The sequence below is a fragment of the Sphaeramia orbicularis genome, chromosome 24 (genome assembly GCF_902148855.1).
Source record: "Sphaeramia orbicularis chromosome 24, fSphaOr1.1, whole genome shotgun sequence".
In the NCBI taxonomy this organism is placed as follows: domain Eukaryota; kingdom Metazoa; phylum Chordata; class Actinopteri; order Kurtiformes; family Apogonidae; genus Sphaeramia; species Sphaeramia orbicularis.
This window is the reverse complement of record NC_043979.1, coordinates 33,781,977-33,795,037: the sequence shown is the minus strand read 5'-3', so window position 1 is coordinate 33,795,037 and position 13,061 is coordinate 33,781,977. Positions and strand designations below refer to the sequence as shown.

The following is a 13,061-nucleotide window of genomic DNA, read 5'->3' as shown; positions in this document are numbered from 1 at the left end:
CGGAGTCAGACGAGGACATCTCTACCAAAGGTGCTGTGTCAGGATTAGGCATCTTATCGGGGACAGGGGAGACAGGCTGTTGAGTGGTCACCTCTGCTGATTAAACTGGGTCTTTCAAGGCCAGGGACAGGTAACAGGCACCACAGCATTTTTCTCCAATGATAAAGCAATCAATAGTTTGCTTAATTTTGAACTACTTTATGTTGTTACACACCGGAGACCTGCACTGTGGAGTGGATTTAAGCCCAAGTGCAGCAGTTGGAGCATTCGGTCATGTGATACCCTGGGTCAAACACAATCATTGTGTTCAGGAAACTGGAGTAGAGATACAAACAACATGGATGATTGAACAATTAGGTTGTGTTTTTCTCAGAAATGATTTCCACCACTGCTTTGTGTTCATGCACATTTGCAAGTAATGCCACACTTTTATTTCCATCAGTATCTGTATGATCAATGTCCACACCATGCATATCAGTATTTTACTTGTGCTACACCATATACTGGATGTGCATGAGAGGTAATAATACATGTACTTGTTATGAAGTCATTGCACATTCATGATGGATTCAATCTAAGTATCAAACAGTGTGGAAACATCACAAAATTTCAAAAGATGTATAAAAACCTTATTTTCCAGAGATATAGTAACAATGAACGTGAGTACAACAGTAATAGTTATTGATAGTATATAATCATTTTGTCTCTTTTTTTATAATTTAATGACCTATTCTTTGTTTTGGACTGTATATATTAACTAATTAACCAAGTCATGTAAAATTGGGGTAGGACAATATAAGCTTGGCTTCTTCCTGCTCCTTTTTGGACATTAAGGGGGTCATATTTTGCTAAACCCCCTTTTATTAGTCTTTTATACATTTATTTGTGTATTTGTACCCTAATAGTTTAAAAGTTTGAATTAATTTTTGGCAACAATCGAGTGGATTTCTACAACCTGTATTATTTCCTGCCTGATTTGTTGCGTCTATAACTAGTTATGTCACGACATTTGCACATATAAGGTCAAGACTTCCAACGAACATTTCTCTGAGTACTCCATAATTGTTGGTCAGCAGCAGCGGTTGTAGTCCATCCTGAAAATATGTCAATAACCTAAAATGTTCAGTTGTTGGTTGTATTAACGAACACAAGTGGCTGAACGGGACAGAGCAGCACAGCCAACAGCCTAGAGGGGGTGGGGCGTGAAGTGGCTCATTTGCATTTTAAAGGGCCAGTGCTCAAAATGACCTTTCTGGTGTCATTACTCAGAAATAGGGTTGAAGATGGACCTGTGGAGTTGAATTAATGAAGAATTCAGACCCAAGCAGAGCATTTACAATTTATATAGACCACAGGGAAATGTTTTAAAATGCATAATTCCATTTAAAAAAGCAAACTATCACTCCTTTAAGTATTGTTGAAGAGCCACAATGAAATTGTGATACATTTGTGTGATATTTCTTTTCTTTTTCGGTTGATTTATTTCCATTTATTGGAGTGTCCTTTTAAATCTGGAATTTCTTTTGCCTACTTATGCTCGAAATAAAGTCTATCAATATACAGTAGAGAGGTGAGAGCATCGACCTTACAAGTTCACGGTGCAATAAAAACATTAGATGCTGCAGGAATCTTTTTACATGATAGTATGTTTGATAACCAATCCAACCTTCTGCAAAATATCTTTAGCAAACACATTATAGATTTGTGCTCTTGTAGCAGGTGCCCCCAGGTGCTCAATTCTCTCCTGCAGTACAATAATGACTCATGTTCAACATTTACAACACAGCAGTCAGTTCTTTGGTCAGTGCAGCAGTGATTCACTCCACAATGCAGATTATCATGATGGATACGAATGGGCATATCCACAGCTGAGTCAAGGAGTCTTCAGATTACTAATAGATTGTAGGCAGTAATCCAGGTCATAACCTGTGTCTGGTGACTTAGTCTTCAGTCTGTCTCTTATGATTCAGTTTAAAGTTTTTTTTACAGGTGAATTGTTAATTTAATGAAATGGAAAGCACGTTGTTTATGATGTGTATCTAGGTAATACAGCTGATAAATGTATCAAAATAAAATGTTTTATTAGAGTTGATATTGATAGTGGTCATGTCATAATTGTATCATTTTAATAAAAAAACAGGTGGAGGTTGAAAAATATTGAATTGAACTTTTTGATCAAGGCACATGGGAAAGAATTAGTGTCTTGATTAATTAAGTAGAAACAACAAAAAAGTCAGTCTTCAATTTCCCACTCACATACATCTGTGAATGTAACATAGTGTATGCATCTACCATCTGGGCTCAGCTGATCTGAATTGGCTCTCAGGTTTCACCGTTCAGACGTAGAAATGTTTGATCCAAGCTCACTTATTAAAATGTGTCTTTGAATAAAGGATGCAATTATCATGTCTATGCATGTGCTGATGTCAGCATCTTAATTGCCTCTATATATGTGCCAAGTTTGAAGTAAATTGAAACAAAATTGATGTTTTTATAAACATTTTAAATTTTGCCCATTATAAATAAATGGGAGAAGAAAAAAAGATTTTAAAACTTCATAAAAAAATTGAAACTTTGACCTACTTTTCCCAAAATGTAATGGCATCTGTTCTATGTCACTGGTAATCTATAAACCCAAATTGGTACAAATTCAACCAATAGTTTCACTGTTACAGACATTTGAAATTTTGCCCTTTTATAAGTAAATGGGAAACATATATATATTTTTTTAATTCATAAAAAATTTGAGCTTTGACCTACTGTTCCCAAAATGTAATCAGATCTATTCTGGGTCACTGGCAATATATAAACCCAATTTGGTATGAATTGAAAGTATAGTTTTGCTGCTGGAGTGTTAACAAACAAAGGAACAAACAAAGAAGTGGGGGCGGAGTAATTAATGCAAGTCACATATTGTCTGAAAAAAAGGGTTAAAGACAAGTTAAGTGCAAAGGGGGTCACACTAAATATGACCACTTTGGATTTTGGGGGCTGTTTTTCCCTGATACTTTAGTTTTTACTGATGTACATACTTCATATATATGTAGATTGGACCTTAAAACAGTGACAGAGAAATTCATATTTATGGTCATTGCAACTTTACTAAACCAGCAAACCTAGTGTTGGACCTGGATATTTGCACGGTACTATATATATTCTCATATTGTAACACTGTTTGCAGTTTGCAGTTGCAGTTAAAGGAAATACTGGTCTTAAAGTGCTGCCTGTTGATTTAACACTGGTTTGGCAACTGTTGTTATTGTTAGAAAAGCACAGTAAACTGCAAATACGGAGCTGACACCTAACGCAAATAACCACTGTCTCTTGCAACTTGATAGTTTACATTTAGTTTCAGCGTTTACACCAGCCCCACCCATCAATGCAAATGAAAACACATAGTAAGGTGGAGATTGAAAGAGGAAGCTCCACAGATGCTTATTTCTGCTAAGGGCACCAGATTGTAAATGATTACCAGGTGTCTGCTTTTACTTTGAAAGTGGAGTTACATGGGTTGCACAACTCTACAAGGCAAGTGAAGCAAACCCGTGGTGGCAAGAAAATACTAGTTTAACTGTGTAATGATAGGTTTGTAATCAGGGAGCCGTGTAACTTCGTCAAAACGCGCATATGCAGAGTGGCGACCGATCCACAGGTACCATCAGCGGTCTTTTACTAGAACAGAGAGGCGCGAGTCAAACTCCAGAGAAAGCCCAGTTCAGAGCTGCAGACTGGCTTCTGAATGAGGTTAGACAAATAACAGCTGCACTTTCAGAAAGCTGGGCTGATAATGGCTCTCGCGGACACTCCATGCTTGGCATCACATGATAATGAAGAGGTGAGTGTTTAAAGTGCAGCCCATTATTCTGCTGCAGTGAAGGCCGCTTTGATCATGCAGCTTTGTAAAAGTACAAACAGCTACGTTTCTCATCTATGCGGAAGGACACGCCACCTATTTTGCCAACTCGGTACCGAGTAAATTACTAAAAAAGTATCTTCTTATATGCCAGAGATGGGAATTAAAACAGCAGCGTTTGAAAGAAGACCTAAAAATTCCCCCTTTTTTTGCAAATACTTCCAGTTTTCTCACATTCCTACCCCACTCTCACCCCCGCTCCATCATCTCACGTGTTGCTAGGTGTTGTTTGCTACTACTGCCACCCTCAAACTGACCTCACACCGAGCTAGAGCCTCCCTTGTCATTAGCAAACTGTTACTGGCACTGTCACATAGGAACAGTGGAATCCTTCTGCATTGCTTGGCTGTTTTCCTTTCCTCTCCTTGTGAAATCTCTCATGTGATGTCCATGTTTGCCATCCTGCCACAGTATGCTAATCTGCCTCACAGAGCTCACAGAGGGTTGGTTTATTCATCAGCATCTGCAGATAATGATGTATAAATGGAAAAGGTCAACAGGTTCTGCTACTATTTTCAGAGCTTTTCATAAGCGCCGACTGCCAGCCAAAGAGCCGACAAGTCATTTAAATCCAGCCGACCGCTTTATCACATGAATTTTAGATTCACATGAAATGGTTGTGATTGCAATGTCAAAGTAACAGACATGATTCATTTTAAGTCCAGCCGTTTTGCACCGTACACCTCTGCATCCTTTGTATTCCTTGCTATTGTTCAGTTATGCAAAGTAATGACGGATGGTCTAAATCTGCAGGAATACGAATGAATGAAAGAGTTAAGTACAAAAGCTCTAGTGTGGCAAAAAATAGGCTGCATTTTTTTATTAGCTTACCAGCCGACAGGCCATAAGCTATTGTCGTCATGCGGCGTCCGTCGTCGTCATCGTTGTCTGTCGTCATCTGTCGTCTGTCGTCATCTGTCGTCATCTGTCGTCATCTGTCGTCGTCTGTCGTCCATTACAAAAATTTCAATAGTCATCTTCTCCGAAACTACAATTCCGATTGACTTCAAACTTGGTATACAGCTTCTTTATGATGATGTCAACAGAAGTTAGTGAAATTATTTGGATCCGGATCTGATTCTGGATTTGGTGTGACTTTGAAAAATTTCCCCATGAAAAGAGATAGGAAGTGGATTGCTGCAGTAACTTAGTAAATATAAATGATATCAAGTTGAAATTTCTACAGTCCAGCCCTGATGGGGAGATGACCAAAATATAATGTCCACATGCTGATCAGGATCTTCTTCTGGATCTGGGAACTTATGGAAAATTTTACATGGGCTCTTATGGGGAAAAAATTTCAATCGTCTTTTTCTCCCAAACTACAGTTCTGATTGACTTCAAACTTGGTATACAGCTTCTGTATGATGATGTCAACACAAGGTATTGAAATTATTTTGATCTGGATCTGATTCTGGATTATGTGCGACTTTGAAAAATGTTCCCATTATAACAGATAGGAAGTGGATTGATGCAATAAATCAGTATCAATGATATCAAGTTGGAATTTGAATTTTTTACAGATCTGATTGGAATATGACCAAAACATGGGCTATTTCTGTTATATAATAAATATACATAACTGGGTGACAATAAATGGCATCTGGATACATTTCCCAAATCTTTTAATTTGGCCGGTAAGCTACAGGGCCATTGGTTCTATTTTTAATATTAATAGCTGTTAACAGTCCATGTGGGCTTAAAACAAACTATAATGGGTGGAACTGGAGAAGAGAGAGGGATAAAACTGGAACACACATGAAAACACACACCACATCCACCAACATGGAATAATAAACACCAAGTAATTTCATCTGCTTAAAAAATGTTAACACATACAACTTGGTTTCATGACAGTTATGAGTATGAGCTAATTGCCAAGCTAGCTGGCAGATCGTATATAATTCAGTGCAAATTAATGCTAACATTAGCTAATGCAGGTAAGCTATTATCAGTTATTGTAAGTACCAGTAAACTTCATGATTGTCTGACAGTCTTATTAGTGTAACTGTAGCAGAGCTGAAGAATAGGTTTTGTTCAGTAAACAGGAGCTCCAGATGATGTACTCTGCAATATCTGTCAAACAAAACCCACACCGTTCACTTCTGTTCAAATCTGTTTTATTCATACCGCACCAATCTCAATACTTGATTATCTGAAGACATTTCATGAATTCAGATCCAATCCAACTTTATTTGTAAAGCACTTTAAAACAACCACAGTGGACCAAAGTGCTGTACAGAAGAGTAAATAAAAACCAAAATAACACAGTAAAATACAAGAATAGATTAAAAGACATAGAACAACTATACAGAAACAGTGCTGTACAGAAGAGTAAATAAAACCAAAATAAAAGAATAAAATACAACAAAAGATTGAAAGACATTAAAAGCTGTACAATTTAAAAACAATGAAAATAAGAACAATAAACCAATACCAAATAAAACAATAGAACAAAAATAATACATTCAAATATCTCACATGGTTCAGATCACCTTAAGAAGACTATACAGAGCAGAAACCCAGTCAATCACAGTGGACACTCCCATAATCATACAAACATTGTTGGCTTTTTATAATCTAAACAGGTGACTTGTATAGACATTCACCCCTGAGCAGACATGGAGGGAAATGAAATATTTAGTTGTGGACACCCTTGTAATTTTACACAAACTCAAATATCTAATAGGTTAAATGGTTAAGCTAAATTGCTCATAGATGTGAATGTGAGTCACACTATATGACCGTACAGTGAAACGGAAACTTACGATGCTTAATGTCTCCATCTGTTGTGCACCTCATTTTCCTTGTCCCTAACTTCGGAAACTTTTATTTGAGGGGGCAGGATGTTTGTTGCCCCCACCAGAACCAGGCCTGGATGATGCCCTGGTGTTTGCTCTTCCACTAGATTCACAAGCGTCGCTAAGTAGCATATCAAACACGTGACATTCCTGCAAATGAATTTCATGCTGTGTGGACAAATGTTTGAGCCTATTGGAGGTATTTCCCCCCTTTGAAGAAATGGAAGCTTTGCAAGTGTTACAAGTGGCCCTGGTGTCATCTTTTCGCATGAAATATAGCCATACTTTAGAGTGTCTCGGACTCGACACTGTGTTGGCTACGTTCTGAACCAAACCAATGCAGCGTACGTGTGACGTCATCATGCATGTGCAACGAAGGCGGAATTGATAAGCAGAATCGTTAAGCAGACAGGCAGATGATTCCAAGGAATTGAGCTACTGAGATTGGGTCTCAAAAAGAACCAATTCTCAATTCCCATCCCTAGCTGTAGCAGATGAATTTACACATCCAAAACTGTTTTACCTAAGTAGCAGTGAACCATTTTTCATTTCGCCACGACAACAAAAGCACTTGAACGCAATGCACTGGTAATTTCAAATTCACAAGCGCAAAAGATCATCTTCGCGATGGCATGTGAAGGCAGCATTAGAATTAGATTCACTTTTTCAACCCTCTCAAGTCGCCACTTGGCTACAATGCACCGGAAGCCTAAAGGTGGCCATACACTGTGCGATTTTAGAGACGATTTCTCACTCGTGCAACTATTTCTGGGGTCGGGCCGGATGTGCCTCTAATCATGTGTCGTGTTTCGTGCAGTGTACATGGGGTAAAGAGAAGCGATTAACACGTCACAACCACCTCACAACCAGCAATCGTGTGTTCGCAAGAAAAACGGAGCTGTTTGAAATCCTGCTCGCTCCTCGTAAGGGTATCACATTGTCAAAGCAGTGCCATGAGCCGATGTGCCTCAAATTCTCACACTGTGCATGTGTGAATACAATAATAGCCAGCTACTGTAAGCTAATTCTAAGCTTACAGTTGCTGGCTATTGGCCTAGTGCAATTTAGCTTTTGCAGCTTACCTGTAGTTCCCGCTGTATGATTGACAGCCCATACTGTCTACGTCTGGCCAACCAATTCCTGCACCAAACACATCATCGTCTTTTCTTCTTTTTTGATTCTACGCAGATAATGGCACATATTACCAAAGCAGCTCGTTGGTTTTTGTTTAGCACTACCATTTCGTGACTCACGCCAATACACAATCGTCTATGCACTTTCGGATTTCTTGGTATTTTAATGTTGTATTTCCGGATACAACACTCAAACGTGTGGTGCGTCCTCTGGTGTGTGGTCCTACAGTGTGAGCAGTCAGGTTGCATACGAGCATCGGTCCGTACAGTGTGAGAACATGAATCGTGAGCCTGACTTTACGATTGATTCGCGTAGTTTGAGATGGAGCTGCGTGCAACGATCGAAATAGTCGCTCAGTGTATGGCCGCCTTAAATCAACCAAAATGTCTCTCCACAGAGGTTGTACTCCAGAGCCTGTAGCTGTGTACTTTTTCCCACGAGCTTACTAACTCATGTCCTTATGGAAATCTCCACATCCCCGGCATCCTCTTGCATCTCAGATCATGATATATACAGCTCTGGGAAAAAAATTAAGGGACCACTGCATTTCCTCTGAAATCAGCAAGTGTGCACGCATGACAGTCATTCCATTCCTGTGTCTCTTGAATTCCAACACAAGCACACCTCATTTTACTGAATAAATACCTGATCCATGTCTTATTTAAGAAGGAGAAGTATAAAAACCACTACTGTGCCTATTACTATCTTCTTGCAATAGGCAAAAACAGTGCTATTAGTACCACAAAAGTAATTGGAAACCAAGAATAACTATTGAAAACTACTGGACTTCTGCTCTGACAGTGTTCCCAAATTCTGAGGACCGGTTTTTCTATCAGGTCAATGCTCCTGGCCTCAGCTAGGTCAATAAAGGTCTGGGTGACGGACCATCAGATGAAGACCCTGTCATGGCCAGCCCAATCTCCGGACCTGAACCTACTTTTAAAAGTTCTGGAGGAAAATGGATGGTCACAGGACAACGAACATTGCTGAGCTTCTTGAATTTCTCTGCCAGGAGCTGCATAAAGTCATCCAACAGTAATGGTGGAGAGCCAAGACATGTGAAAGCTGTCATTGAAAATCAAGGTTATTCCACCAAACAATGATGTCTGAACTTTTCCCAAGTTACAACATTAGTATTGTATTGTTTAGAAATGAATGTGAACTGGTTTTCTTTGCATTATTTGAGGTCTGAAACCACCTGCATCTTGTTGTTATTTTGACCATGTGTCGTGTTCTGCAAATACACGCTCTAAATAACAATATTTCTATTTGGAATTTGGGAGAAATGCTGTCGGTAACATTTTACTCAAACACATACCTATAAATGGTAAAATCAGAGAAAGTGATAATTTTGCGGTGGTCTCTCTCATTTTCTTCCAGAGCTGTAACATAAACAGGTTCTGTTATAGCGCTGCTAACGAACAGCTGTAATGTTTAACATAAGAAACTTAAGTACCAGATGGTGAAGCAGTATCTCAGAAGCAGCTGCACATCAGCAAAACAGGAAGGCCACCAGCAGGAAAATCACAGTTCAGTACTTAATACAGTTCAGTGGTGAGCATCTCTGAACACACAGCTCACTCAACCTTGAAGGGCACGGGGTGTAGCAGCACGCGGGCCAGTACGCTACTTTCTTCTTTCTGTTCATAAAGAGAACATCAGGCTACAATGGTCATGTGAAAAACAAAAGCGGATCATCTGAATGTACCAGTACCTTTGCCTTGTTCCTGTCTGGGAGGCTGTTAGAGATGCCAAATCATGTGAGAGCTGCAGCCAAAACAAGAGATGAAAAAAAACGTCAGGAAGTGCATCATTATAGGGAGGTAGATGTAATGAAGGAGATAAAGGAGAAGATAAGACTTAAGCAATATTTAGTTTAGTTTTCAACAATTGGAGTGGTTTTTTTGGAAGTAAAACAGTGATGCCCACAGCTCAGACATGTCATCTGTGTGGAAAGTGTTGCTGTGGGGTTTTTCTGCTTGTCACATTCTGGGCCTCTGGCAGGTTAAAAATTCCTTTGCCACCTTCCTCTCCCATTAGTGTCATTTGGATTTTCCAGCTGCCAATAGGTAATTTGATGTGGTCTTTATCGCCCTGGCATGAGAGCGTGCATGCACTCACACATCTATCCACTCGCACCACGCCAGCTTTTCCCGCTCGGCTCTGCTGTGTGTCACTCTCAGATTTACCCTTGCTAAAAATAACAAGGTGGAACAGAGGTGGTGTTGACCTGTCTTCATTGTCTTCAGTGCAGAATTTCAATAAGAGCCTGTGCCACATGCAGAATCTGTAATGGTTTTTACTCAGACCCTCTCTGTTTTGGTAGTGATTTTAAATAAAGTGAATTAAAAAAAGGCTAGAGGAACATTTTGCAGATGTTTGTTTGTACTGGGTTTCTCTCCTTTAGCTCATTTTGGATGTTCATCCATTAACCCTTTAACCCACAGGTGTCAAACATGCGGCCTGGGGGCCAAATCTGGCCCGTCAAAGGGTCCAAATCTGGCCCGTGGGATGAATTTGTGAAATACAAAAATTACACTGAAGTCATTAACAATAAATAGTGTCAAAATCATTTTAATTCAGGTTCCACATACAGATCAATATGCTCTCAAGTGGATCAGAACCAGTAAGATACTATTATTTTAACAACTTTATTTATCATTTTTCCATAACATTGACATCATTAATGCATTTCTTACACAATTTGTGACCCCCCCCCCCCCGTCCAGAGTAAAATACTATTATAATAACTGGTAAATAATGACAACTACAAATTTTCTCTTTTTTTAGTGTAAAACAGTAAAATTACATGAAAATGTTTACATTAAACTATCCTTTCACAAAAAATGTGAATAACCTGAACAAATATGAACAACCTGAAAATGTCTTAAGAGAAATACTTGCAATTTTACCAATTTTTGCCTGTTACTAAATATTTTGTGCATTTGTAATAGTAATGTGAGTTGTAATGCTCACGTGTAAATGATAAACTCATAAATTTAGGCAGAATATAATTGAAATTGCACTTGTTTTTCGGAAGACATTTCCAGTTGTTCATATTATTCCGATTTTTACAGAAACTTTGTAGATGTAAACATTATTATAATATAAATTTATGTTTTTCACTATTATTATTTTACTGGTCTGGCCCACGTGAGATCATATTAGTGGGAATGTGGCCCCTGAACTAAAATGAGTTTGACACCCCTGCTTTAACCCCTGTAGTGAGCGTTCTGAATGTATAATGTATTTTAAAATTCATAAAAATTCAACCGTTTGCTCAATAGGGAAAATTTCAAAATGTGCTCATAGAATAGACCTTGCGTTTTCCATAGACATCTGAGCATGCTCAGTGCACTCCCCGCTGCCTGTGTAATGGGGGGCAAAACACTCCCTATAACTCGCTATAAAAATAGAAGGTTTGGGCTTATTTTCAGCCTTTTCTTTGACGTTTTTGTTTTTACGGTTTGCAGTAAGGTTGCACCAATTCCGACTCAGATATCAACTTTTTGGCTAGATCGGGGATCAGTAAAAGCAACTGATCCGTAAGACCGATCCCTCCCCTTGAAATGCTTGCGACACAGGGTATGTCATGCATACTGAACATAATTCTAAAAGTAATGCAATGGACCTGTATGTGGAAGACTAGGTGGGTTATATATGGAGAACCTCTGCTCTAAATCAACTATGATATCGGATCGGTATCGGGTATCGACCAATATGCAGGGCCCCAGCATCGGTATTGGCATTGGAACTGAAAAAGTCAGACTGGCGCATCCCTAGTTTGCGGTGTTGGCGGGATTTTCCTTTTTTTTTTTTACTGTGTTTTTACCAAGTTTTACCGCATAACTGCTTTTTGGAGTTCAACCAAGCAATTTAGAAAAAAAGCCCCAAAACAAAAACTACTGGGCCAAAATTGTAATACATGTTGTTTTGTTTGTTCTCTCTTATTAATGTACATTCTTAGTGCCTTATTTAGTAAAAAACTGTGAAACATCAATTCCACTCTTTGTCTTTTTCTGATATTCCACCTTGTTTTGACCCTAAAACACACAGTAAAGCTTCTACTCAGCACCTTTACCTGGAATATAATGTCTCAGGGGTTAAAGGGTTCATTTCAGTATAACGTCGTCAGCTGAGTCTGTACTTACTCATCGTCTGTATCTGTACGTCATCTCTTTGCATCCTTTTGATTCACAATCTTCCTCTCCTCAGATTACCACCAATATATTCAGGACTCTTCCTCCAAGTGAAAACCCAGATTTTGACCCAGAAGAGGATGAACCCACTTTAGAGGCTTCGTGGCCTCACATGCAGGTAATAATCTGACACTTTGCAGCTTGTTTCTGCTTCACTTTACACACTTAATTTCCCATGCCTTTTTCAGGGTTTCTGCAGGTCTTTAACAAGCCTTAAAACTCTATCGTCTAATAGTTTGAATTTTTGAATTTTAATGTTTTTGAGAGGAGCTTTTGGTTCAGGATGAATAATGAATTGGATGTCAGCAGTTGGGTATAAATGTGTTAAAAGTCACATAACACCCTCAAAAGTTACACATTTATCTTGCTGAAACCTGCAGAAAGTATTTTGAGTTGCACTAGATTCGAAATGCATTTTTCAGTTAATTTTTCTTTATTTTCCAGCTGGTCTATGAGTTTCTGCTGCGCTTTTTAGAGAATCCAGACTTCCAGCCCAGCATTGCAAAGCGATACATTGACCAGAAATTTGTTCTACAGGTATGTGTCTGCACTGCATGAGGCCTTTGTTTTAAGAGCTGACAGTGTGATTTTATTTATTTATTTTTTACATTTTATTTTATTCTTTGTTTAACCCTCCTCTGCCATGTATCCTGGTCATGGTATCATGCAGACACAGAATATAACATTCAATGCACATACCCAGACATACAGGGAAATAGACAAATGGGAAAATACATCTATTGATACATGCTTAAAAACAACAACAGTAATGATTTTTAAAGTATTTTAATACATCAATAAAGAGCATTGGTTGGGGGTAGAGTTACTATTTTGTTTTACAAAGGCATTAACATTTTTATGACTTAAATTGCTTCATTGCATCCCACCAGGAACATGTCATCACCTGTTTGCAGACAGTGCAGGGTTATTAATTATTAGAAAAGTTGATATTGCAGAAGTGTCTGCTAAAAGCTTCCTTGACAAATGATAATGAAATCAGAAAGACATCTAAGA

General features: G+C 38.6%; 1 protein-coding gene across 1 annotated transcript in view; it reads left to right on the top strand.

Annotated features, from left to right (window-relative positions):
- Positions 1-13,061, top strand: part of ppp2r5a (protein phosphatase 2, regulatory subunit B', alpha isoform) — a 68,784-nt gene that overhangs the window by 24,302 nt on the left and 31,421 nt on the right. Inside the window, exons 3-4 of the mRNA XM_030127795.1 lie at positions 12,064-12,165; positions 12,492-12,584. Coding sequence (XP_029983655.1) covers positions 12,064-12,165; positions 12,492-12,584 — 195 coding nt within the window. The remainder of the gene's footprint in view (positions 1-12,063; positions 12,166-12,491; positions 12,585-13,061) is intronic.